This window comes from Stomoxys calcitrans, chromosome 4, assembly GCF_963082655.1.
Source record: "Stomoxys calcitrans chromosome 4, idStoCalc2.1, whole genome shotgun sequence".
Classification (NCBI taxonomy): domain Eukaryota; kingdom Metazoa; phylum Arthropoda; class Insecta; order Diptera; family Muscidae; genus Stomoxys; species Stomoxys calcitrans.
Genome location: NC_081555.1, coordinates 184,331,552 through 184,359,532, shown reverse-complemented (window position 1 = coordinate 184,359,532; position 27,981 = coordinate 184,331,552). Strand labels below are relative to the sequence as shown.

The window sequence follows — 27,981 nt, the reverse complement described above, 5'->3', positions numbered from 1 at the left end:
GTAAAGATATTTGAGTAAATGTTTGCGTTTTAATAACCTTATAAGGGTATATCAAAATAGAACGAAAAATTTTATCCCGGGCAAGTCGGTTTGTTGGACATCAGATGTTAACACCGAATGGCAACGACATGAAACTCAATGCCAATCGAAGTGAAACTCCTATGTAAGATGCTAAAATTGTGAGAAAAAAAATACATTTTGCTGTGCCAAACGATGACATTCTCCCTATGCAATTTTTAGACATTTCTGCCGGAGCAAAAACAAGCTTAGCTATTTGAAAAAGTTCATAAACAAGTAGACGCATGTTAGGTTCGGCCGGGCCGTATCTTATATACCCTCCACCATGTATCGCATTCGTCAAGTTCTTTGCCCGGTATCTCTTAATGGGCGAACAAAGGAATATGGATAAGAATTGCTTGCTATGCTTTTGAAGCTATACCAAGTTGTGGACCGATTCGGACCATACTTAGTTTGGATGTTGAAGACCATAGTTGAAGTCATTGTGTAAAATTGCAGCAAAATCGGATAATAATAGTGCTCGGCTCTATAAACGTCAAAATTTTCTCTTTGTTTCTGTCAAAAGTCTTACTATTCACCACACCAAACGCCATATTTTTACAAATCCTTCAACTTTGCTATCAATTGGCACGGAGCCTTAATAACAACAACTTTTTGATGAGTTTGAAATTTTGCGGTCAGGGTGTACGAATACTTTTTCCAGCAAGTGTAGACATTTTGTTAAAGTTTTTCACAACTATTGTATTCCAATGGGCGAATAGAGTAGTTAGCTTAAGAAAACAACGTTTTATAGCAACCCCTTGGTAAGTAAAATACAAAAATAAAAAAAAACGGTTTAAAACCCAATTTCACCAAATGCCAAACCTGTTAAAAAAGGTATGAAGAGTGCATCTGCTGGTTACATTGGATTTATTTTTTTAACGTGATCTAGGTTTCTAGGTGCTTTCAATGTAACCACACATTTGTTTTTGAGGAAGGTGCCTCGCTGTTCATGCGTTTTTCAGGTTAATACAAACGTTAATATTTCTTTATTGCATGCCTTCGTCAAAGGATTGCCATCACTTCACATCCATATTGAGTAGCAAAGCGAAGAAACTATAGGCGTTGTTAATTGTCTGAAATATGAAAAATAGAATATGTCGTTTTCTTATACCACTCCGTGCTCTTCTCTTTTGTAATTTGAAGGCTAGTACTATACTCGTTTTTCTCGGGTGAATGAAACACATGTTTTCACGATTACTTTTTTTGGAACTCTACAAAAATTGAGAAGCGTGTTGTTGCTAGAAGCATTTGACTGGGTATTCCGTATCGCGATTTCAATTTCGACCACGAAATATCATCAGCGGACGATGTCTAATGGATCATGGTGCTTTACCTAAACCATTTCAACTAGTGTAGATTGTAAAGCACACATCTGAATTTGAACAGAGAGATCGGTCTATATGACAGCTATATCCAAATCTGGACCGCTCTGGCCCAAATTGAAGAAGGATGTCGAGGGGCATAACCAAGTTGCAGAAAAATGTCGAAGAACCTAACACAACTCACTGTCCCAAATTTCAGCGAAATCGGGCAATAAATGCGCCTAAAAACCTTAAATCGAGAGATCGGTCTATATAGCAGCTATATTCAAATCTAAACCGATCTAGACCAAATATAAGAAGAATGTCGAAGAGCCTAACACAACTCGCTGTCCCAAATTTCAGCGAAATCGGACAATAAACGCGCCTTTTATGGCCCTAAAACCTTAAATCAAGAGATCGGTCTATATAGGAGCTTTATTCAAATCTAAACCGATCTAGACCAAATAGAAGAAGAATTTCGAAGTGCCTAACACAACTCACTGTCCCAAATTTCGGCGAAATTGGATAATAAATGCGCCTTTATGGCCCCAAAACCTTAAATCGAGAGATCGGTCTATATAACAGCTATATCCAAATCTGGACCGATCTGTACCATATTGCAGAAGTATGTCGAAGGGCTTAACTTAACTCACTGTCCCAAATTTCGGCGATATCGGAGAATAAATACGCCTTTTATAGGCCCAAAATCTTAAATCGAGAGATCGGTATATACGGCAGCTATATCCAAATCTCAACCGATCTGAGCCAAATTGAAGAAGGATCTTGACGGATCTAACACAACTCACTGTCCCGAAATTTGGCAAAATCGGACAATAAATACGCTTTTTATGGGCGTGAGACCTTAAATCGAGAGATCGGTCTGTATGACAGCTATATCCAAATCTGAACCGATCTGGAGCAAATTGAAGAAGGTTGTCAAAGGGCCCAACACAACTCACTGTCTCAAATTTCAGCGACATCGGACAACAAATGCGCCTTTTATTGCCCCAAAACCTAAAACCGAGAGATCGGTCTATATGGCAGCTATATCCAAATCTGGACCGATGTGTGCCATATTGCGGAGGTATGTCAAAGGGCTTAACCTAACTCACTGTCCCAAATTTCGGCGACATCGGACAATAAATGCGCCTTTTATGGGCCAAAAACCTTAAATCGAGAATTCGGTCAATGTGGCAGCTATATCCAAATCTGGACCGATCTCGGCCGAATTAACGAAGGATGTCGAAGGGCCTAATTTAACTTACTGTCCCAAATTTCGGCAACATCAGGCAATTAATGTGGCTTTTATGGGCCTTAGTCCCTAAATCGGTGGATCGGTCTATATGGGGGCTATATCAAGATATAGTCCAATATAGCCCAACTTCGAACTTAACCTGGTTATTGACAAAAAAAGAATCTGTGCAAAGTTTCTGCTCAATATCTCTATTTTTAAAGACTGTAGCGTGATTTCAACCGACAAACGGACGGACATGGCTAGATCATCTTAGATTTTTACGCTGATCAATGGATATTTCAATGTGTTGCAAACGGAATGACAAAATGAATATACCCCCATCTTTCGGTGGTGGGTTTAACAAATCAAATCCTACTTCCCTTATTCAAATCCAACTTATCCAACGATGCCAATTCCAACAGTTGTGTCGACAAAAAAATCTCACATTACACAAAAACACATGCATTGGGAAAAGTACTGCTAATAGACAGGCTTGTCGAGCGTGGTTAATGTGGTATTTATATCATAGAGGCGTTTTCGCACTAGATTTAGTATTAGTACAACATACCAACGTACGGCCCTTGAAGCCTTCACTCCTAATATGGCCGATGATTTATTCTAACCAAATGACGAAACGCATTCCATAGTGGTTCACATGCGTTGCGATCTCTGGTTTTTGCTATTCCATTTGCAAAGAAAATCTCCGATCACTGAGTTCGTCTCGAAAGAGAACAAACGATCATATCGTATAAAACTCGTGAAACAATTTCGCTAAAAACGAATACAGTACCACCCTTAAGGTGGAACTGAAGGTTATTTGGTTATGACTTCATATAAAAACGAACCTTGGAAAAAGTCGGCAAACCAATTCTGAACACTTTGCCAGCCCCAAGGACGATTGGTCTTTTCAAATAATTCATATACAAGAGTATAAGACGACGGTTATATGGTGACATGTTTATCCAATTGGATCTATAGGCACTCTCCAGCAACAGCGACGATTCGACGGTTAATTGGTGGGCGTAATAGCAGGGCATAAATATCTGCAATGTCATACAGTTGGCGTACATAATCAAACATAGACAGTAACCCCAATCCGCTAGGAGGTTAAAATTTTGTAGCCGATACAGCGTAAAACATAAAACGAGGGCGCTAATAAAAATCTGAACGAAAATTGGACCCGACACAATGCGTTCGCATATCAAAGCCATTCTGCAAAGAAAATTTTTGGCATTTTAGAATTTACAGTCATATGGACTAAACATCGAACCTTTCTCACCTCTTTACTTCCTGCTCTAGTCGTATGATGTATATCACCGCCTCAGTAACTTGCACATCGGTCTCATTAGCGTTGCCTACCTTTTGCAGGCGCATGGCATTCAGCCGGAAACATGCAGCCAAATGTTGCATTATGTAGCACTGCCACATATCTAGGGTGCAGTTTGACAAGCAGGTCAGAGGCATGGCCAGTGCTCCGTAGATATAGGCATACCAGTAGTAGATCGGTTGGCGCCAGTCGAATGGTGTCCAGAATGGAAACGGCAGCGTATACTCCTCGACAAACAGAGGAACGGCTAAACTTGCACACAGCACAAAAAGGCAACATCCTATGTAGAGACGGGAAACAAGGTTAAACTTTTTGAAGGATCTCCTCCACATCATGTGTTCTTGGACATTTTTCAGTTGAAATTTGTCATCATATCGTAATTGCCTGAACATGGATTTGGCCAGATGCCTGTGGCGCAGTATACTGAGAATTTTCATAATCAGTGCGGTCTCAGTCAGGGCAATATAGAGGACATCTGTGGCTTGGTAAAGGTCGGTGCTCACAATAACCTCCATCCACATAAGCAGCGTGTAGGTAAATGTCAGAGGCACATGTATGAGCAGACTAATCACAAGCGCTGGCACATGCTTTATCTCGTCATCAAACCAAAGGCCAACGAATGTTAGGATCCTGTGGATAGAGCGCGAATTTTGCAAAGTATCGAAGGACATGGTGGTGGAGCAGAAACTAATCTAATTTGCGCAATTTGCTGAGGAATTTATACAGCCACAGTTTGCACCGTATTGCATATTGAGCGGTAACCTATGTTAGTTCATTTGGTTTGGCCATCATCTGTTTTTTTATACACATCTCAATTTGAAACTTCAATGAATCTCAATTTGAAACTTCAATGAAAGTTGTATTCACTCTGATTTCCAAGTTTGTGGTCAAGTGCGGGGAGATTTCGTTTTATCGTCTCCTAAAATCCAGCACGCCGCACAGTGGGATGGAAAAACAATTGTGGAAATGAGTCTGCTATTTTTGAACGGATAAAGACATCTTCAAGATATGGAATATGGTTGTAGCTGAAGTTTTGAAACAGATTAAAGTGTCCTAGAATAACCAGGGGCCAATTGGCGGTTTATCAAAGTTGGTCCCTTGGGCACACCAAAATTTTGTTCAGGCTGCCAAACTACGCACGACTTTTTCATGTCGACTTACATTCATGCACGATCACGACTCGCTAGAAAAGCGAAACAAACAGTTCTGTTGAGAAACAACAAAACGATTGTAGTTACATATTACAAGCAGGAAACTGAACTCGAGTTGTGTCACATTAAAGTGCGTACCGATAAGGTCCACAGATGTTGGACACTATATAGAAGTGCCGTAGATTCGAAATGGGGCCAGAAACTGAGGATAATAGCTGGATCCACAGGATCATGATCAGACCGATACGCCTCAGTAGTTTGGTGGACTGCGATGGAGAAAAAGTGCAAACTAAGGATAATACAACAGGTTCAGAGAACATATGGTTTCTTCGCATAAGCGAAGCAATCAGGATCATGCCTTAGACACGCAGATTAAGTGTGAGGCAGCCACTGCGGCTATGAGACTTAATAGGAGGTCACCCCATCGCGGTATAATCGAGGGGGCGATAGGAATCCTAGAAGGAATGGCAGAGGTTTCCGATCCGATAGCTGAGGAACAGTCTTAGATTGACTGGAACTCTGGTATTGCTATTTGGAAGTGGATGCTACACGGATGGATCAAAGTTAGAGGACAAAGCGGGCTTGCGGTCTATATTGAGAACTCAGCGACTGAGATACATTCCCGAGTGCCTGGCCATAAAACGGCCCTGAAGGCGAAGATCCGGGCGATCACGGAATGCGTGAGGTGATATGGTATTGACGCGAGGAATTCGAGTGCACACATCTTTAGGGACAGAAAACTGCCCATCACGCCAGTACGGTAAAGTCAACAACCAGTACGGTAAAGTCGCGAACAGTCTTTAGGAGGAGATTAGCGGCCCATAGCGGAGTAAGGCGAAATGAAAGAGCAGACGATTTTGTCGTGAAGGCCAAAGGATTTCCATCAGTAAATTTAGTGAATCCCAAGCCTTTCGGGGCTACGAAGTCCGAGATGAGGGGGTCGTTGGACCATACCCAAAACTATTTGGTACAATAAAGACAATTTGGGAGTGGAATACGTATCTGTTATGAATAAAGTGTCATGGGGCCGACACGACCTTAAATATCTGCATAGACCTATCACCAATATAAATCTGAGAATCATATTGGGTCCAACTTCATCAGAAGCTGCTCCATTCAAAAAACCTCAAACCGATTTATAAATCGTTAAAGACCATCCAAAAGATTCATGTGGACCGAAAGAGATCTGGTATAAGGAAGAGACATTTTGAAGATAAATATAATCATTTAAAAGACATAGAATAAAAACCCTTTGCAATCCAATAAAACAAATTACTAGAGGTTAGCATGTTCGCCTATGACGTCGAACGCCTGGGTTCAAATCCCGGCGTGAACATCAGAAAAAGTTCCCGTTGTGGTTATCCCCTTACTAATGCTGGCTACATTTTTGAGGTATGCTGCCATGTTAAAACCTTCCTACTAAGTGGTGTCGCTATGCGGCACGCCGTTTGGATTCGACATAAAAAAGGAGGCCCCTTATCATTGAACTTAAACTTGAATCGGACTGCACTCATTGATCATTTCATATCAATGTTTATGGGAACATAGTTTATTCAGAGACATAATCGTAAATTCAAATATTTGTATACCCTCCACCATAGGATGGGGGTATACGAATTTCGTCATTCTGTTTGTAACACCTCGAAATATGCGTCTGAGACTCCATAAAGTATATATACTCTTGATCGTCATATCATTTGAAGTCTATATAGCCATGTCCGTCCGTCTGTCCGAACGTCCGAAATTTTGCACGTAGTGTTTTGGTATTACTTTCAACAACTGTGTTAAGTATGATTCAAATCGGTGCATGTTTTGAATTAGCTGCCATATAAACCGATCTTGGATCTAGACTTCTTGAGCCAATAGAGCGCGCAATTCTCATCCGATTTGGTTGAAATTTTGCATGAGGGGTTTTGTTATGTCTTCCAAAAAACAAAAACAAAAACAAATAAAAGAGCGTTAAGTTCAGCATGGCCGAGTCCTCTTTACCCTCCAGCATCAATCGAACTTATCTCATTTCTTTAAATGACTTTTTCAAAAATATTGGACCTCTCCCAAGTTATGGATGGAAAAAAACACGTTCAAAATTTAAGCCAAATCGGATAGTAATTGCGTCCTTTTTAATTCGAGCGATCGGCTTATATGGGAGCTATATCCAGCTATGAACCGATTTTAATCAAACTTGGCGTGTGAAACTAAACTTTACTTTTCAGACAAATCGGATGACAATAGCGCCCCTTTTAGAGGAACAAGAAGTTAAATGGAGATATCGGTTAATATAGGAGTTGTATCAAGTAATGAACCGATTTGCACCACACATTGCACAGTTTTTGGATTTCATAGCAAAACATTACGTGCAAATTTTCGGTGTAATAGATTAAGAATTACACGTACTAGAGGCTCAATAAATATAATTTGAAGACCGGTTTATATAGCAGCTGTATCGGGTAATGGACTGATTTAACCATAATTGGGGCAGTGGTTGGAAGTTAAAACAAAACAACATTTCAGCCAAATCGAAAAAAATTGCGACTTTCAAGGGTTCAAGAAATCAAATCAGGAGATGTCTGTATATGGCAGCTAAATCCAAATCTGTATCGATGTAGCCCATTTGAAATCAGCAACGACCAACATCAATATGAAGTCTCTGTGAAAATTTGAAGCGAAAGGCTTCATTCGATCGACCGCTATCGTGATTTCGACAGATGGAGGGACGGACGGACATGACTAGATCGACTTAGAACGTCGAGATGATCCAGAATATTTATATATACTTTATGGGGTTACAAATGAATATTTCGAGGTGTTACAAACTGAATGATTACACGCAAAATAACAAAACGTTTGGGACTTTTGTACGACAAACAAAATACTTATTGTAATCGTCTAACGTTTCTCTTCAACATATCAAACATTTGCAATAAACGTAGCATGTAACTAACTTTGTAACTAACTTTGTTGTAATGTAATTAACTTTGTTTATTGCAAATAGTTTAACAGCTTCGCCTACGGTAAAATAACCTTTCATTTCCTAAAAAACCCAAAACTCTTTCATTGCATAAGTGTTTCGATAGCCGCAAATGTCTATCCTACTACAGAAAATGGGTGAGTTCATGAGCGAATAGAACAGTGATGGGCAAAAAGACCCAAGCAAATATTCCCAAGCAAGACCATGGGCTGGCACCTAATTGCAATTGTGTGCTCGTCACTGGTATAGACACATTCCTACAAACAACATGTTTTCCTTTTTCGTTTTGTCTGAGGAAGAGCAGCTCAGTCGAATGCAGATGGTAAACAAGAGATAATTTTTACAGTTTCGCCCAGGAGCAAAATTTCTGGTATGTCCAATGCCAAACATCATTAGAGCAACAGACAAATGGTTGCTAGGTACAAGAAAACACAACAAGAATTTTTAAGGCGTCCATCCTAAAGTAGGTATTTTATTGTGCGAAGTGCATTTTGTTTTATTTATAGCATAACGGATACGGCAGATCATAGTACAAATCCATAATAGAAGGTTTTAATACATGTGTTTATCAAATTGTGTTTGTGCTTACCTCTGGGTCACGGTGCCCTCAGCAAACAATCACGCGCTATCTTCGGGAGAATTCAACAAGTTAAGTGCAGGGAGAATGGATTTGTATAGGAGTTTATATGGACTTTTGAGAACCTACGAGAACCTAAGTTAAAGACTTGGGGCCGATGAATTTCGATTTTGGGCCACTGTACTCCATATAAACGCACCTACGGCGGGTAGAGGGTATACGAATCTCGTCATTCCAATTGTAACACCTCGAAATATTGAATTGCGTCTTGTCGTCGATTAAAATCTTTTATTACACGATTCTGAATCATCAACCTTGTAGAACACTTCTACACACCATGTTTAAATTAAGGGAAATACACATTGTATTTAACAAATAATTTTGTGGATGAGGTAATACAAGATAATTGAAAAGTTCTTAATGTTCCGCTTTTTATACTCCCCACCATAGGATGGTGGATAGGATGGTGTAACTACTCGAAATATTCGTCTGAGAATCCATAAAGTATATATATTCTTGATCGTCGTGACATTTTAAGTCGATCAAGCCATGCCCGTCCGTCCGTCTGTCTGTCGAAAGCACGTTAACTTCCGAAGGAGTAGAGTTGGCCGCTTGAAATTTTGCACAAATACTTCTTATTAGTGTAGGTCGGTTGGTATTGTAAATACCAAACATGGACCATATCGGTCCATGTTTTGATATAGCTGCCATATAAACCGATCTTGGGTCTTGAGCTTCTTGAGCCTCTATAGGGCGCAATTCTTATCCGATTGGAATGAAATTTTGCACGAAGTATTTTGTTATGATATCCAACAACTGTGCCAAGTATGGTTTAAATCGGTCTATAACCTGATATAGCTGTCATATAAACCGATCTGGGATCTTGACGTCTTGAGCCATTAGAGGGCGCAATTCTCATCCGCTTGGAATGAAATTTTGTTTCGCAAAGACTTCCAACAACTGTGCCAAATAAGGTTCAAATCTGTCAATAATCTGATATGGCTGCCATATAAACCGATCTGGGATCTTGACTTCTTGAGCCTTTAGAGGTCGCAATTATTATCTGATTTGGCTTAAATTTTGTACAAAGGATCCTCTCACGACCATCAACATACGTATTTATTATGGTCTAAATCGGTATATAGCCTGATACAGCTCCCATATAAATCGATCTCTCTATTTTACTTCGAATTGGCATTTTACAAAGGTCTCCAACATAAAATTTAATTGTGGTCCGAACCGGACCATGCCTTGATATTGCTCTAATAGCAGAGTAAATATTTTCTTTTATCCTATTTTTGCCTATGAAGAGATGCTGGGAAAAGAACTCGACAAGTGCGATCCATGGTGGAGGGTATATAAGATTCAAGTCCCAGATCGGAACTTAGTACGCTTTTACTTGTTTATGTTAATTTATTTATGGATTGAATTTAAACTGTAATCTAAATTTATTTGCGTGTGTGTAGTGAAGGGTAATGTCAGTATTTTGTACGGTTTTTAATGGATATATTTGAGTTTTTTCATTTTCCCCGATTTTTTGTGTATCTCAGAATTCACATATGAGCCGTGAATTTTTTTTGTTACTTTTTTGATTTAGTTGAATTTTTTAGGAACGTGTCTACCGTGTAGAAAAAGATTTTACTTTGTTTCCTACCCACCTAAAAGTTTAAATTAATCTGTTGTGCACAAAGTAAACTGTAACACACAGTGGTACTAAGGCGGGCGAATATTTCTCCTAGGTTTTCCTTTATATGAGCCTAGACAAGCTTTGGTATTCGCCAATATTAGGGATTTAAGAGAAAATTTTCCACTGCAATTAAAAGAGCGATAAGAAAATAAAGTTGGGTGTGATTTTTCAAAGTAACATCTAAAGCAGAATTGCAATATTAAAAAGAGTGTTCACTAGGTTCTAGTAACAATGCATTTGTGTTCTATGTCCTCAAAGGATACCAAGTCAAAATCCTTTTATATTTGAGATCGATGCCATAGAAGAGATAACATTAAACGAATCCCATTACATTAAGTCCATGTTGAGTAGCAAAGCGAAGAAACTGTACGCGTTGTTTATAGTCTGCAATACATGAAAAAAGACAACAGCAGTTTGTATCAGTTCGGAAGTTCAGAAGATATTTAAAACGGGTTGTTCATTCTTTTGCACTTCAAAAAGTTTAAAACTACGATGCGGCAAGCATACCTTTGTAAAAGTCGGCAGACCAATGTTAAATACCTTTCCAGCCCTAAGGATGATTGGTCTCTTCAAATAATTCATGTACAGGAGTATCAGGCGCCGATTATATGGCGACATAGTTGTCCAATTGCAGCTAAAGATACTGTCCAGTAATAGTGAAGATTCAAATGTTAACTGATGGGCGTAATGGCAGGGCAGGTAAATCTGCAGTGTCATGCAGATGGCGTACAGAATCAAACCCAGGCAACTGCCCAAATCGTCGAGAATGTTAAAATGTTGCAGCCGATATAGACTGAAACATAACACTAAGGCGCTTAGCAAAATCTGAGCGAAAATTGGACTCGAAACAATGCGTTCGCATATCAAAGACATTCTGTAAATGAAATTGGTGGCATTTTAGAACTTATGGCCATATGGACTAAACCCTGAACCTTTCGAACCTCTTCACTTCCTGCTGCAGTTGTATGATGCAAATCACCGTCTCTGTTGCTTCCACATCGTTCTCATTTGCGTGGCCTAGCTTTTGCAGGCGCATGGCACTCAGCCGCAAACATGCAGCCAAATGTTGCATTATGTAGCACTGCCACATATCTAGGGTGCAGTTTGACAAACAGGTCAGAGGCATGGCCAGTACTTCGTAGATATAGGCATACCAGTAGTAGATCGGTTGGCGCCAGTCGAATGGTGTCCAGAATGGAAACGGCAGCGTATACTCCTTGAGAAACAGGGGGACCGTAAAAGCAATCCACACCACACTGAGACTGGTTGTAATATACAAAGAGGATACAATGCCAAAGGTTTTAAAGGATCTCCTCCACATCATGTGCTCCTGGACATTTTTAAGTTGAAATTTGTCATCATATCGTAATTGCCTGAACATGGATTTGGCCAGATGCCTGCGGCGCAGTATACTGAGAATTTTAACAATTAGGGCGGTCTCAGTCAATGCAACATAGAGGACGTCAGTGGCCTGGGTAATGTCGGTGCTAGCTATAACCTCCATCCACATAAGCAGCGTGTAGGTAAATGTCAGAGGCACATGTATAAGCAGACTAATCACAAGCGCTGGCACCCGCTTTATATCGCCTTCGATCCAAAGGCCGACAAAAGTCAATATTTTGTGAATAGTGCGCGAATTTTGCAAAGTATCGAAGGACATGGTGGTGGTGGAGCAGAAACTAATCTAATTTGCGCAATTTGCTGAGGAATTTATACATCTTTTTTCGCCGTATTTCCGTCTGAGCAATGTATACTGCAACAGCTTGCACCGTATTCCATATAGAACGGTGGCCAATGTTAAGTCACTTGATTTGAAACTATCTGTTGTTGGTATTGCACTCGCATTCAAACTTGAATATACAGAGTTCCTACGTTTTGTGGCTAGAGCTAAGAGCTGCTCATCACCATCTCTTTGGTGCAGTATTTAAAACATGGCCATAAAGTTTCATGAATGCATAACTGCAATACGCTTTAGTGAAAAATCCCGCTTAAGTGAAACTTAAAGGAAAATACCATTCACTTTGGGTGTTATTCAATGCAATTGAATTCGCATTAGTGAAATATGGTGAAAAACCGCTTTACTGCAAAAGTTTTTAGAATCCAAATTGAATTTTTTGTATGATACTACTATCGAATAATCTAAAAAATGTTTCCTTCATTTAATTAGCTATGACAGAATATTTGTTCCACTAGCCGAACGTAGAATAGCGTTCCAAGCGCCCCGATCTTCTGCGCCCATTCTAAAATCTCTGACACCAAGTTTCGAGGTGTGTCTCACCACTTGATCTTTCCATCGGGCTTTTGGTCTTCCCGGTTTGCGTGTACCACCGTGTTTGCCTTCAAAAAACTTCTTTGCTGGAGCTTTTTCATCCATTCTGACAACATGACCTAGCCAACGCAGCCATTGTAGTTTGATGCGTGTAATTATGCTATCGTCGTCATATAGCTCATACTGCTCGTGGTTCATACGTCGCCTATATTCTCCATTAATATTTTACGAAGAATCTTTCTCTCAAATACTCCAAACACTGCCTCATCTGCTTTCATAAGTACCCATGCTTCAGAACCATATAACAGCACGGGTAGTATCAGTGTCTTGTATAGTGTAATCTTCGAGAGGTGGCCTTGTTTCTAAACTGCCTACTTAGTCCAAAGTAGCATCTGTTTGCCAGTATTATTCTTCGCTTAATCTCAAAACTTGTGTCATTCGTTCCGCTTACGGCGGTGCCGAGGTAGATAAAGTTACTGACTGTCTCAAAGCTGTGGTTCCCAACTTTCTCCATTTTCTTTATCTGCTCGGTTGTGCAAGGCTTTTTGGGAGTTGAAACCATCCATTTCGTCTTATCTCCATTTACTGCCAGACCCATTATCACTGACTCTCTTTTGATTCTTTCAAAGGCTGCAGTTACTACTTCCGATGACCGATCTATGATATCGATAGGCGAGTAGCATGTGTTCTCTTGTGATTAGTGTGCCATATCTATTCACATCTTCATCTCGTATAATCTTCTCCAACAGTATGTTAAAGAGAACACACGATAGGCTGTCTCCTTGTCTGAAACCTCGTTTGGTATTAAATGGTTGGGAGAGATTCTTTCCTATTCTTACTGAGGAACGCGTATCAGCAAGTGTCATCATGCAGAGTCTTATATATTTTTGCATGGATACCAAACTCAGACATGGCTTGAAATACCTTTGAACGTAAAGGAGTATCGAAGGCGGCTTTATAGTCAGCAAAGAGGTGGTAGGTGTTGATTTGTCCTTCTCGGGTCTTTTCCAGGATTTGGCGCAGTGTAAATATCTGGTCTAGGGTGGATTTACCTGGTCTAAAGCCGTATTGATGGGGCCCAATTATCTCATTGACTTTAGGTTTAATCTTTCACACAGTAGGCTCGAGAGTATCTTGTATGCGATGGGGAGGGGACTTATTCCTCTGTAGTTGGCACATTCCGTCTTGTCTCCTTTCTTGTGTACGGGTCATAGTATGCTGAGGTTCCAATCATCGGGTATTCGTTCTTCTAGCCAGATTGCGCAGATAAGCTGATGCATACGCCTTATCAGCGTGTCGCCTCCGGGCTTAAATAGTTCAGCGGGTACCCCGTCGGCTCCTGCTGCCTTGTTGTTCTTTAGTCGGGTCACTGCTACTTGGACCTCATTCTAACTAGCAGGTAAACATTCTACACCATCATCAGCGATTGGTTCTGCGGTATCCTATTCGCCGCCAACGTCGGACACTAGCAGTTGGGTAAAATGTTCTTTCCATATCCTCAGCCTTTGACTCTGCAGGAGGATGTGCCTGCACCAAAGCCATCGGTTTGATGTTGAATTCTTTGGTAGAATTTCCGGACTTCATTCTGACTCCTGTACATCTCAATTCGCTCACACTCACGTCTTTCCATTTCCTTTTTCTTTCTGCGGCATAGACGTTTCTCCTCTCTTCTTTTCTCCCGATATCTCTCCTTCATCTGGTGCGTTGCTCTATATCTGGCATTCTTGGCTTCAGTAGCATCTCGACACTCTTGGTCGTCGAGTATCATTGGCACTCAGTATTTAATTAAGACCCAGTGCCACCCGACTCCTCACTGAGACTCTCCTCTCGAAAATCGCTGACTGCTCGCGGCCGCATTTGCAGCTACTCCGCATAAAAACGGAGCTTTCCACCATCTGCAACCTGTGGACGCGCTCGGTAGCTTTCAGCTAAGCTTCCCGTGATAACGATGGACACCACACAAGTCGGAGCTCAAAGTTCCATTCTGTGTGGTGCTCATAGTTATCGCGTATCCTGCATTGGAAAACTATCTGAAAATGAAAAAATTCGCCTCACATTTTAAACGTTTGAAACATTTTTTCAATCTCGCAAATTAACTCTCTTACTTTTAATGAGTGATACTGAGCGTTGCTCTTTTCCAACTTAAGAGTTGAATTAGGCGCTTCGACTTCATTCTTCAATTTGGCCCAGTTCGGTCCAGATTTGAATAAGCTGCCATATAGACCGGTCGTTTTGCGTTAATAATCCAAATAATTCAAAATTGAGGTTAGAAGCCTCAAGAAGTCTCAAGAAGTTCAATTTGAGGATCAATGTGAACCGACATCGCCTTTTTGCACCTGCATTATTAGCACTTTGCCAGTGCGAAATCTAAGATGAATTTTCGTCTAAGCTAGGGCAGTCTTTTTTATAAATAGACTCGCGGGGAATATTTTAGTTCATTGTCATACCACTGTAGCAACAGACCTGGCCTCTGGTGGGAATCGAGCCCACGACCCCCACACTGGTAATCCGGAGCGACCAACACTTTCATCTAAATCTGATAAAAAATGCTCCATTTATGAACCCATGAAGTTTTTACGGAGCATATTTGACAAGGATATTTCATAAAATCGTTTAGGGGAACTGTATCTAGGCAATATGGCAACGATATCCAAAGACGGACGGGATAGATTGTCTATGAATTTTACGACGATCAAGAATATCTTTGTAGGGTCGGAAATGGATGATATGTTACATACGGAGATGACAAAATGAAAACGCCGCCATTCTTCAGTGGTGGATGTAAAAAGAAATAATCAAAGCAGACTCGTATAAGACGTTGTCTTCATGTCAGAGATAGGGCACTGGAGGCCCATCTAACAAAATGGAACAATCCTCTACCGCATCCTCTTGAAACTTTACGGCAATTTGATGTTCATTCCCATTGGCTATACTCTGTTATTTGAATGCGATTATCACCATTTAATCAAAATCTTTCCTCGATGTAAAATCAAATTGGGATTTTTCTAAACCTTCCAATACCTCCATATTGGCCGACTATAGAGTATTTTGGAAAACACCAATTAAAAGGCCATCATAACCTGTTGTAATCACTCCGATTATCCTAGCGTTGGTCCTTGGGCAATGCAAAAAACCAAAAAAAGACACGCCCAAGGAATTTGCCTTTCATCAATTAAACGTTGATGGCCGGCCCATGGCTAGCCAGCCGATGTAATTTTGTAATTTTTGTATTTTATTTATCGAAATAATTTTTATAACAAACTTTTTACAATACAAGGGTACGCACACACACACACACCCACAGCAACATACAAACATGTGCACATACTGGTGTGTATTGAATATCGAAATTGAAAAAGGGGCTTTAAATGTCGTACCTAATTTAAGAAACTTAAATATAATCAAAATAATTCTTTTTGTTGTTGTTTAAGAACTGGGGAGTGGGGGATTTCCTGTCTTCTGTTCGTGAGTGTTGGTGGAAGCACTTAAACTACCGAAATTTGCTTTTGGGAATCTGGGCGTCCCTGGCAAACAAAACTAATCTTAAAGGATTTGTCCACTTCCTTCAAAGGAAAAGGGAGGGCGAGTAAGGAAATGGGGACGGGGGGGGCGTATATGGACATATAGAAGGACATTATCATATAAAATACATACATACATACAAAGTAGGAATAGAAGTATTTAAGTTATGAGCATTTCATTGCGTTGAGTACTCAATGAGTGACAGTGAGTGCTTGAGGAGGGGGGGTGGGGGGGGGGGAGGGGGAGATAGAGAGGGAGTGAGATTATTTACAATAATGTTCCTGGCTTTCTCAGAGGCCTTCTTTGACCCAGGAGTCCCAAACCGCGGGGCTGTTGCTTGGTTGTTGTCTCTGGCTCTGCGAGAGCTTCATCTTTGTTCTCCTCATTCGCATCAGCGGCTTCCTCGTGGGCATCCTCGTTTTCCGAAGACGATGCGCCATCTTCATCGGCAGTGGATTCTATAGGCATGGACAAGGTATGTTACAATTAGGACATAGTATAAGGGAGAAGTTTGCGAGACTCACCTGTCGTTGAAGTGCTCAACTGCATGCGTTTCTTGGCAAGCAGGGGATTGACTTTGCGCGGTGGAGCAGGAGCCGCCTTTGGTCTGAGGCTATCAGTCTTTTGTGGGCCACCAATACGTGGGCGTGTCTTCAAACGGTTGAGGCCACCCAAATTGGCAGATGGCTTCTCTTCAGCTGGCTTGTCGCCAGATTCCTCGCCTTCTCCCTTCACATCGTTGTGATGGCTGCTGTCGGCATCGGAGTCCTCAGTGGCTGCTGGGGCTTCGGTGGTGCGTCCAAGTTTGCCACGTCCAGGCAAACGGCCTCCAGCGGCGCGGTTCAGATTGAAACGAGATGCCTTTGTGGGAGCAGCAGCGGGGGTGGCGGCCTTCTCGTCCACACTGTTTTCACTGTCATTGGCAGCTTCCTCGTCGGCTGGTGTTGTTTTGCTGGTAGTTGTTCGACTGCGTCCGCGCAAATTCAAAGTTGGACGACCTCGCACTGCACGGGCTGTGGTGCTCGATACTGTTTCTTCGGCGGCATCATCGCTCTTGGCCACAGGAGCGGCGGCTGTTGTACTGCCTCGTAGGTTAAAACGATTACGTGCTGTAAAAGGAAATTGCATGCATGTGGCTCAACGGTACTGCAGCTTAATCTGAACTTACGTTTGTTACGTCCGAATCCCGAACTGACGGGCTTGACTTCTTTAACAGAGACTTCTTCTTCATTTTGCTCTTCGGCTGCGGGTGCGGCTGTTGTTCTTGCACCTGGACGAGGGCGACCACCAAGGGGAGGACGTGAGAAACGATCTAAATGGAAGGAAAATCTTAGGCCATCTGTCCCATGGTCAATGCAACAACAATGTACTTACTTTTGCCTGTCTTGGGAGCTTCTGCAGCAGCGGGGCCTTCCGTTGTTGTGGTGGTCGATGCTCCTCCAGATTTCAGCTTGAAACGATTGCGACCGCCACTCGCACCTCCGCGTTTGCCACCGAACAATGATGCCTGGGTAGTGGTGGTGGTTGTCGTAGTGGTAGTCGGTTCAGTAGTGGTAGTTGTGGTCGTAGTGGTCGTGGTACTCGACTCCTCCTCCACCATTGTGGTCATCATGTCTTCGCCGTACATGTCTGTGGTATCGGGAACCATTGTTGTGACATCCATATCAGAGTCGGTGGTCATTTCCATGTTGTTGTTCTCATTGGCCAAGATGGCATACAAATCGAAAGCCGCCTTCTCCATTGCCGGAGTGGTCTGCTCGACATCCTCATCGTCGTCCATGGCGGCGTCCTCACTTTCTGACTTCATTTTCTCAGCCTCAGCGTCTTTGGTAGCTTGGGCGGCAGCCATTTCCTGTTCGATGGCAATAGCTGTCTTGGTGTCATTTTCGGCATTGCGGGAACCCTTGGCTTGTTTCTCATCCGTATTAAAGGTTTCACTGTCGACCAACTCCAAACTGGGTCGCTTGACGCTGATCTTCTTCTTTTCGGCGGCTGAGTCCAGCGAGTCTATGGCGGGTGTAGGGGTGACATCAGCAGACTTGCCACGACTTGGGAAGCGTGTGTTGTGAGGTAACCGCTCCGTTTCGATGTTCTCCTCCACATTAGAGGAGCGACCCTTGGCCTTACCTGTCACCAAGCTGTTGTCATTGGGAGTAGCCGCAGTACTGCGTTCAATGTTGGTATAACGAGATTTTCCACGAGATTCAGCTTTCTCTTCCCTATCCTTCTCATCTGCTGATCCGCCCTTTTCTTCTTCATCCTCACCTTCGTCATCGTAATAGTAGACGTATTCGTATTCATAATCTTGGCCATTGGGACCCTTTTTGATTTCAATGCGAGATTTTTTATTATTCTCGGTACCGGCCGTGTCCAGGGCGATGGCCTGATCCACAAAGCCCACATTTATGTCTTCTTCGCCATCCAGAGTGGCCTTTTTCGGGGGAGCTCCGGTGGTGAGCACAGGTTTCTCTGTGGTGCTAACCGTTTCCTGATTGGCTGCGGCTTCGGCCTTGAGTCTTTCCTCCTCGGCGGCAATTTCCGATTTGATGATTTCCAATTCTGCCTCTTCGATGGCTCGCTTGGCCTCGATGCTCTTCATAACATCCTCATTGATGAGGGCGCTGAGTACCGGATTTAATTCGGGCTTCTCCTTGGTTGGCAGTAGGTTCATGTTCTCCACATCGTAGTGGGAAATGCGATGTGATGTTTGGAAGCCATCATCGCCCACTTCTCCTGGACGTTTGTGTGATGTTTCGAAAGATATCGCCGATTCGGCTGGCACAACTGGTTGTTCCACGGAATTATCGGCCCAACTTAAACATGCCAGAAGGCAAAGGACAAATCTGCAAAACGAACCAAAAAATGAAGTACATGATTAGCAGTGTAAATGTTGTAAAGGTTAATTAACAAAATTAAAGGAAAGATTTGCCTTATTAGCAAACATGTAGAAAAATTTTGAAATTTGTAATGTTCTCATTGGTTATGAAAAATTGTCAAGGTCCTTCTTCAGCTCAAGGCAATTTGATCAGAAGTTCGATTATGGATAAACCCATAGTCCCAGAATTCTCTCATTTCGGTATAGTAATCCAGACTTGTTCAAGTAACATCATGTACTTCTCGTGAGATGACAATATGGCGCATACTGCGGAGCCCTTCGAAATTTTGTGTAAAAGTTTCAAACGAAAATTGAGAAGCTGTACAAAAAGATTAACGCAATGACTGGAGCTGCAAGTAAACGATCCAATTATAGAAGTTTCTTAAGCGGTGCAAAGGAAGATAAGCATTAGAGTTAGTATCAAAACAAATTAGATGAGCGTGCATCAAAATGTTTCCGACTTGGGTAGTTTTTGGCAAATCAAAAATCCTTCTTCGGAAAAATACACGCAAAAAAATAATTCATTAGCCCTAAACGAAATGTTCGCCAAGTAAACTTCTTTTATGACAAACGTTGGGACTTTGTTTACGATAAATTACATGCAAGAATTTGTGACGAATACAAAGTTTGTGAAAATTTTCCGATGATTGGCTAACAAATGCGATCTCCACCTATATAACAAAAAAAAAAAAAAAAACAAACAAACGACAAACGGTACAAAAACATGAGTAGCCAAATCAGGAGAAATTTCTGTATCGAATCATTTTTTTTCTCATAGCCACCGAAGTGTTGCTGGGTACAGTTTATCTTTTAATAACATATTCTTTATAAGTGTGTACTTAGTAAACCAATTTCATGCTTAGATACTCAACGGGATTCCTTAGAAAGCACTTCATCTACTTTGGACGACTCGGAAGGTGTTATCGTATTGACATCAAAAGTAAAAGATGCAGGTAATGCAATGCTCTATTTCTAAACAAACATTTCTCCTTTAGAGCATGGGACAGTCTAATGTACATTTTCCCACTGACTGCTGCCTGAAAGACCCTTACTCAATGAAAAAAAAATCTCCTTGCGATCACGCGCTTACACTCTTTGCCAAATTGAAGAGACACAAGAGATAAATAAATAAGCGAATCAATTTTTCGTGTAACAAGCCACCTTCCGCTGTAAGCGAATCATTTTTGGTGTAAAAAAGTTTTGTAATTTACGAGTAAAAGAGCCATTCGTACCACAGACGAAGTCGTTGAAGGTTTTACCATTAACCAGGGGACTTTAACATCAAACAGTAGCAAATTCACGACTAACGTTTAATCTTGGAGGCACAGTTCTTATAAAAATAGTACTTCCCCAATAAAACAGATTTCTTTGTTCTATAGATATTCCAAAAGTTTTATTTTTTGCGTCTAGACGGCACCTTGTCTGACGTCTTGGCTTCTACTGCAAGTTCGGCAAAAACAACAACGAGCTTTAGCATTGGAGTTTTTGCTGCTACACGCGAAAAAATAAAACGTTCGGAATATATTTCCGCAAAAAACTCGTTTTTATACCCTACACCACCACTGTGGTACAGGGTATTATAACTTTGTGCATTTGTTTGCAGCGCTAAGAAGGAGATGAGTAAGACCCATTCATAAGTATATCGATCGCCTTAGAACACTTGCTGATTCGATTAAGCTATGTCCGTCTGTTTGTCAGTCCGCATATTCTTGCAATCAAGGTACAGGTCGCATTTGCTGTCCGATTGTCATGAAATTTGGCACAAGTTCCTTTTTTGGTCCAAGGACAAAAGCTATGGTTTTTGAAAAAAATATACGTACTTCATCCGATATGGCATTTTGAAGCTGTAGTAGCCATAAATTTGGTTCGATCTTAATGAAATTTTCATGAGATGATTCGTTTGACGTCCCAATACATATTCAAAATTAGATCAAAATCGGATAAAATTTATATAAAGCTCATAAATATATTTATTTTATATCGCCTTTAAAGGCTATAAAAGCCATAACTTTGGTTCGATCTTTATAACATTTTTAACGTCCCAATATGTGTGTAGAATTTAAAAAAAAAATCGATTCACAATTAGACAAGCTATCATATATATCTTTTACACGATATGGCTTTTTGAGGCTGCAGTAGGCACATATTTGGTCCGATCTTTACAAAATTGAGCACGAGATGTTTTATTGGACGTACCATACTCCTGCGAAATTTCATTTAAATTGGTTCCTGACGTCCTAGTACGGGTGCTACATTTTATCAAAGTCTGTCCTGATTTAGATATAGCTCCCATATGTATTTTTCATTTGATGTGGTCCTTAAGGCTGTAGTAGCCACAATTTGGGTCCTATCGTAAGAAAATCGGACAAGGTTCTATTCAATATTTCAAAGTTAAAGTCTGACTAGATTTCAACATAGGTTCCATGCATTTAAAGCAGTACGCAGACTCAGTAGACAGACTTTTGCCTTTCCTTTCCGGTTATTGGTCATCTAAATCCTACCGAACTTGGTAGAAGGAACCGAAACGGCAACTCTGAAGATGATTCGATTAAGCAATCTCTTGTATGTCTGCCATTTGGCAGAGAGAGAGAGAGAGAGAGAGAGGGAGAGAGAATAAGAGGGAATGAGAGAGAGAGTGAGAGAGAAAGAGAGGGTGCATAATAGTCCAAGCTCAATCCAAGAGTTTGCGTCAATTTGGGCTCTCATGTCGCTGGTATTTGGCGCTAGATACAAATAAACGCTGACTCCTTTGATTGGGCTTGGAGGTGTATACTCAAACTTCTAATTTTTCGGTTTTTCATTGAGTAGTTATCAGCATCAAAAGGAGCCAGGCTGAAGATAACAAAAATTTCTATAGCGCATACAAAATCTTCATGTTATTTTGCGCGACAAAGATCTTTTGATCGTAAAGTATGTACGAAAATAAAATGACAACTCAAAACTATTTTTTTTGCTTTTCTTATAGCATAAGGAATAGAACAGAACATCGCACAAACACATAATTGATTTCGTTCGACAAAATCGGGTAATAAATAAAGCTTTTATGAGCTTCAGACCCTTAACCGGCATATCAGTCTATATGACAGCTATATCTAAATACAGTCCCATTTTTACCATATTTGGGTCGGATGGAAGGTGGCCTAAAACTACCCACTGTTTAAAATTTCAGTGAAATTGGATAAAAAAATGCTCTTATGGGCTTCAGACCCTTTATTGGGAGATCGGTCTATATGGCAGCTATATCTAAATATAGTCCGGTCCAAACCATATTTGGGGCGGATGTCGAGAGACCTAAAACTACCCACTGTTAAAAATTTCAGCGAAATCTGGTAATAAATAGAGCTTCAGATCCTTTGGCGGATGATCGGTTTATGTCGCAGCTATATCTAAATATAGTCCGATCTGAACCATATTTTGGTCAGATGTTGGTTGGCCTAAAGTTACTCACTGTTTTAAATTTCAGCGAAATCGGGTAATAAATAAAGCTTTTATGCGCTTCCGACCCTTTATCGGCAGATCGGTCTATATGGCAGCTATATTTAAATACAATCCGATCTGAATCATATTTGGATCCTATATTAGGAGGCCTTAGACTACTCACTGTTTCCAATTTCAGCTAAATCGGTTAAAAAACAAAGCTTTTATGGGCTTTAGACCCTTTATCGGGAGATCGGTCTATATGGCAGCTATATCTAAATATAGTCCGATCTGAACCATACTTAGGCGAGATGTCGGGAAGCTTAAAATAATCCACTGTTTAAAGTTTTAGCGAAATTGGGCAATAAATAAAGCCTTTTTGGGCTTCAGACCCTTTGTCGGCAGATCGGTCTATATGGCAGCTATACCTAAATATAGTCCGATCTAAACTGTATTTGGGTCAGATGTTGGTAGGCCTAAAACTATTCACTGTTTTATATTTCAGCCAAATCGAATAAAAAATAAAGCTTTTATGGGCTTCATACCCTTTTCGGCAGATGGGTCTCTATGGCAGCTACATCTAAATATAGTCCGATCTGAACCATATTTAGGTTCAAAGTTGAGAGGCCTGAAACTACTCACTGTTTCAAATTGCGAAATCGGATGAAAAATTAGGTTTTTATGGGCATGAGATCCTTTATCAGAAAATCGGTCTATATAGCAGCTATATCTAAATGTGATCCGATTTGGCCCGTTCAAGAACTTAACCAGCGTCTATCAAAATGACGTATTTGTGTCAAATTTCAGCTCAATATCTCAATATGAAGCCTGTGGAGTGATTACAATAGACGGACAGACACACGGACATCGTTAAATAGTCTTAGAATTTTACGACGATCCGAAATATACACACTTTGTAGGGTCGGAAATTGATATTTCGATGTGTTGCACACGGAATGACTAAATGAATATACCCCCCATCCTACGGTGGTGGGAATAATAAAAGACAATTTTACTGATGAGGATATAAAGAAAAGCCAGATGTAATTCCTTAATAATCACATGCCATTTTTTGGGCAATGAAACTTTGTATTCTTCTCTAATTCTTGCATGAATTTATCATAAAAGATCTAGCAATTTTATCGTAAACAAAGTCCAAGCCTTTTTCGCAAGCAAGGTGTACTTGTCGAATATTTCGTTTATGGTGAATGAATTATTTTTCTGAGTGTAATCTTTAGGCCGTGTAAATTAATTCATTGAATGTTAGTGTGCTCTCAAGAAATGACAAACGGATGCACGAACATAACCAGATCGACATAGATCATGCCGTTCAAGAAGGTGTACGAGTGCATATATGTTTAGGGTCTTAGAACAATAGTTGGTTGCGTAATAAATGGTGCTGCTTTATTCCCCATTTTATAGTGGAGGTATAAAACATTTAGATATTGTTATTTATAGACATAAAGTTTTATGTTCTTCTTTCACCTTCCGTTTCACCTTCCGCTTCTACTTTTTTCAAGTCTCTTTCATTGACCACAGCATGACGTCGATAACGAATTCCATTTTACGATAGATGAGCAAATTAAAAGTGAACGATTTGCATAAATCGTTTACCACAACTGGGTAAACTGGTACAATGTTTCCTCTACCAATAACAAGTTTAAGAATGATATTTGGCTTATCTGCATAATGTTGACCACATTTTTCGGTTAAGCGATAAATTATAATTACCAGTGGAGGTTAAATGCAAAAAATAATGAAGAGGTGATTTCGTTGTTTACTGTGATGACCCACTATTTTTAGGTACAAAATACTAAATTTTCCATAAACAATCCACTGAGGAACAGGGAATACTTCTCTCATATTCCGATTCAAGTTTAATTTCAATGATAAGGAGCATTCGTTTTTATGCCGAGTCCGAACACAACTTAGCAAAGAAGTTTTAACATGTCGAGATACCTCACAAATGTAGCCAGCTTTAGTAAGGGGATAACCACTGCGTTAGGCGTCATTGGTGGACATGCTATCTTCTGCGCCACGTAGGCCTTCTATTAATAGGTTTGATTTAAATGGCCTTACCTTGTAAATTCTGTACATTGGGAATTAAAAAATTCAATGAGTATATAGCTTATCTAAATTTGTTTAAAATCGGATGACAAAAAGACCCTTAATGAACACATGAAATAGTTCGATCTAGACCAACTCACTGTTCCATATTTTGTCAATAATCGATGTGTGTTGTTGATTTCAGCAAAAAGCATTTAAAAAGCGTTTTTATGGGCTTATGCCACAAATTTAGGGATCTGTCTCTACGCCAGCTGTGTTCAATATAGTCCAATCTTGATTTTATGTGGTACGGATATCTAGGAGTCCAACTCACTCTTTTAAACATTGGATAATAATTGTATCATATTTGACAGGGATTGACGAGGAATCTAAAAAAATTCACTCCAAATAGGGCGATCGGTTCCAATCTGGACCATATACTGCGAAACTTTCAAGCGGTAAAAAAAAACTAACTGCTTCAAACTTCAGCGAAATCGGTATATAAATGCACATTTCATAGATTCCAACGCAAGTCAGGTTCGTTGTTGCCGGTTCAGAGATTAAAATTCAGCTCAATATCTCAATTTACAGTGGCTGTAGAGTGCTTGCGAGCGAACTGTGTGAAAAATTAAAACCAAAAGTCAATGAGATAATTGGGCCCTATCAATGGGGCTTTGGACCTGTTAAATCTACCCTGGACCAGATATTCACACTGTGCCAAATCCTGGAAAAGACCCGACAAGGGCAAATCAACACCACCCATCTCTTTGTTGACCACAAAGCCGCTTTCGATACTCCTTTATGTTCAAAGGTATTTCAAGCCATGTCTGAGTTTGGTATCCCTGCAAAATTAATAAGACTCTGCAGGATGACACTTGCTGATACGCTTTCGTTAGTGAGAATAGGAAAGAATCTCTCCGAACCATTTAATACCAAAATAGGTTTCAGACAAGGAGACAGCCTATCGTGTGATCTCTTTAATATTCTGCTGGAGAAGATTATACGAGATGCAGAAGTGAATAGATATGGCACATTAATCACACTGAGAACACATGCTACTCTCCTATGCCGACGACATCGACATCATAGGTCGGTCACCGGAAGTAGTAACTGCAGCCTTTGAAAGAATCGAAAGAGAGTCAGTGAAAATGGGTCTGGCAGTAAATGGAGATAAAAAAGAAAGAAAAGAAAGAAGAAACTGGAGAAAGTTGGGAACCACAACTTTGAGATGGTCAGCCACTTTATCTACCTCGGCACCGCCGTAACCGAAACGAATGTCATCAGTTTTGAGATAAAGCGAAGAATAATACTGGCAAACAGATGCTACTTTAGACTAAGTAGGCAGTTTAAAAGCAAGGCCACCTCTCGACAAACGAAGATTACTCTATACAAGACACTGATACAACCCGTGCTGTTATATGTTTCTGAGGCATGGGTACTTGTGAAAGCAGATGAGGCAGTACTTGGAGTGTTTGAGAGAAATATTCTTCATAAAATATATGGACCAGTTCGCGTTAATGGAAAATATAGGCGACGTATGAACCACGAGCTGTATGACAACGATAGCATAGTTACACGCATCAAAATACAATGGCGAAGAACCGGGAAGACCAAAAGCCCGATGGAAAGGTCAAGTGGTGGGAGACATCTCTAAACTTGGTGTCAGAGATTGTAGAATGAGCGCAGAAGATCGAGGCGCTTGGAACGCTATTCTACGTTCGACTAGTGGAGCAAATGTTCTCTCATAGCCAATTAAAGTAAGTAGCGTGATTGCAACAGGCGGACTACCGACAAATACATGGAAAACTCTAATTCGCCTTAGAAATTTGTCATGAAAATTCGCCTTAAAAATTTGTAAAGAATATTTATTCAATACTTTGTTGGTAGTGATGTGTTGCCAATGGAATGATGGTGTATTGTTGTCTAAAGAATGATTTTGCATTAAAGACGGATGAGAAACTCATTCGGCATGCTAGATTTCAGCCAATTCGGATATAGATTATTTCCATATTTTAATATTGAGCCCATAGGGGGAGCAGTTTCCAACTAGCATTTAAAATGAAAATAGTTTGAAATAAATGCATGCTGAGAAGCCTCTTAAATACACTCGTACTTTATTTAAACATTCTCCACTACTTTTTTCCGCATATAGGTTAGCTTAGGCAGTCTGCCATCAGTCTCACTTAGACGTTTTCGTCCATTGTGTTACCACAGGAACAGAAAAAGGAAGGTACCTTCGCATATACTATAACTTCGAGTTATGTCTCAACTTTGCAATATTTATACACTACACCACTTTTGTGGTATAGGGGAAAAAAACTTTGTGCATTTGTTTGTAACATCCAGAAGAAAGAGGGATAATTCAAAACTTTGCATAGTGTCTTCATTTATGGCTTTTACCTATGTGTGCCGATTTAGTTTGAAATCGGTTTAGATGTTAACAAAGCCCCCATATACATATTTGTCCGATTTTGGCTAATACCGCAATAGTTTGGCAATTTGTTAGCCGATCTTCCTAAAATTGTTGATCAGTGTTGAATTTCACCGAAATCAACTCAGATTTGCAAGTAGCTCCCAAATGTATGTATCCCCTGATCTTCACTTGTGGGGCCTTTGCATTTATCAGCTGATCTTCTCAAATTTTGGCACAACGATAACCTCTATGACTGCTGCCATATATAGGGATTTTGGTCGAAACTCCACATTTCAAATAATCTGGTCTAAGGTATCAAATGGTCGACTTTAGCCCATATGTACTTGTTTTCTTCCTATTTTGTTTATCCGTTTAACTGCATGGTAATTATCCTTCTTCCATTGATTGAAGTCCACTGAAGATTACTGTTGTTGTAATGTAATTTAAGATGAAACCATCATTTAATCCCTTCAAAAGTTCATATTTTTACACAGCAGTAACATTTTGTGATTGAGATGAGATTCGATTTCAAGTGAAGTGTAAGCAGATGATGAAGGGCCACATGGGCGGACGGACAAATGTATGTGCATGGATGGTCGAGACCAGTTTGGATGCTCTTAACCTCCAGATGCTGCTTGAAAACAGGATTAATTACCCAATGGCGTCCTTGAAGATGCTATTATGTTCGTTTGAATAACATGTTCCTTTGCTTGCGATGCAGTCATGCAATTGCAGCATTCGTCTGTCCGGCAACTCTAGAAGCCTCAAGTCAAGTACTTTTACTGTTCATCGGACAGGAAGGCAGGCAGGCAAATTGGCTTGTAATCTGCTACGGGTCTGTTATGGTAATGCTGACGCGTCAACATTCCGCACTGTGCCTCATTGTGCATTACTCTCTCGCTTGCCAATTCGTATTCTCACCATGTGAACGAAAGTGAGTTACAACAGACCGCAAACAAAGAACCAGAAAGACCAAAGACCAGTGCGGTTCTGTGCCTTTAAAGCAACAGAGAATGAAGTCAGGAGGGGGGATGTATTGGTAGATGGATCCAAGCATGGGCAACTGCCGCGTTGATGCAAAATGTTTCAATTTGCAGTTAACGTGCCTTACTTTTCTCATTTTTCTTCGCATTT

General features: G+C 40.6%; 3 protein-coding genes across 3 annotated transcripts in view; all 3 read right to left on the bottom strand.

Moving 5' to 3' along the window:
* Positions 1–1,076: 1,076 nt before the first annotated feature.
* On the bottom strand, positions 1,077–4,593 carry LOC106088331 (odorant receptor 94a-like). Its single transcript, XM_013253791.1, has 3 exons — positions 3,875–4,593; positions 3,441–3,807; positions 1,077–1,133 (listed from the first exon to the last, which is right to left on the bottom strand). The coding sequence occupies exons 1-3, from the start codon at positions 4,591–4,593 to the stop codon at positions 1,077–1,079; spliced, it is 1,143 nt and encodes a 380-aa protein (XP_013109245.1).
* Positions 4,594–10,089: 5,496 nt separating this feature from the next.
* On the bottom strand, positions 10,090–11,965 carry LOC106088332 (odorant receptor 94a). The gene is made up of 3 exons (XM_013253792.1): positions 11,247–11,965; positions 10,813–11,179; positions 10,090–10,689 (listed from the first exon to the last, which is right to left on the bottom strand). The coding sequence occupies exons 1-3, from the start codon at positions 11,963–11,965 to the stop codon at positions 10,633–10,635; spliced, it is 1,143 nt and encodes a 380-aa protein (XP_013109246.1). The 3' UTR covers positions 10,090–10,632.
* Positions 11,966–15,785: 3,820 nt separating this feature from the next.
* Positions 15,786–27,981, bottom strand: part of LOC106088336 (uncharacterized abhydrolase domain-containing protein DDB_G0269086) — a 30,072-nt gene continuing 17,876 nt past the window's right edge. The window contains exons 2-5 of the mRNA XM_013253801.2: positions 17,471–18,939; positions 17,265–17,408; positions 16,621–17,205; positions 15,786–16,554 (exon numbers count right to left, since the gene is read on the bottom strand). Coding sequence (XP_013109255.2) covers positions 16,364–16,554; positions 16,621–17,205; positions 17,265–17,408; positions 17,471–18,939 — 2,389 coding nt within the window. The 3' untranslated portion in view covers positions 15,786–16,363. The remainder of the gene's footprint in view (positions 16,555–16,620; positions 17,206–17,264; positions 17,409–17,470; positions 18,940–27,981) is intronic.

Bases quoted from the DNA above. Each gene is read 5' to 3' on its own strand.
- LOC106088331 (XM_013253791.1), bottom strand. From the start codon at position 4,593: ATGTCCTTCGATACTTTGCAAAATTCGCGCTCTATCCACAGGATCCTA. The intron at 3,808-3,874 runs GTGAGAAAGGTT...TTTTCTTTGCAG, and splicing joins CTAGAGCAGGAAGTAAAGAG to AATGGCTTTGATATGCGAAC. The intron at 1,134-3,440 runs GTTCGTTTTTAT...TTCATATTTCAG, and splicing joins GTTTGCCGACTTTTTCCAAG to ACAATTAACAACGCCTATAG.
- LOC106088332 (XM_013253792.1), bottom strand. From the start codon at position 11,965: ATGTCCTTCGATACTTTGCAAAATTCGCGCACTATTCACAAAATATTG. The intron at 11,180-11,246 runs GTTCGAAAGGTT...TTTCATTTACAG, and splicing joins CTGCAGCAGGAAGTGAAGAG to AATGTCTTTGATATGCGAAC. The intron at 10,690-10,812 runs GTATGCTTGCCG...CATGTATTGCAG, and splicing joins GTCTGCCGACTTTTACAAAG to ACTATAAACAACGCGTACAG.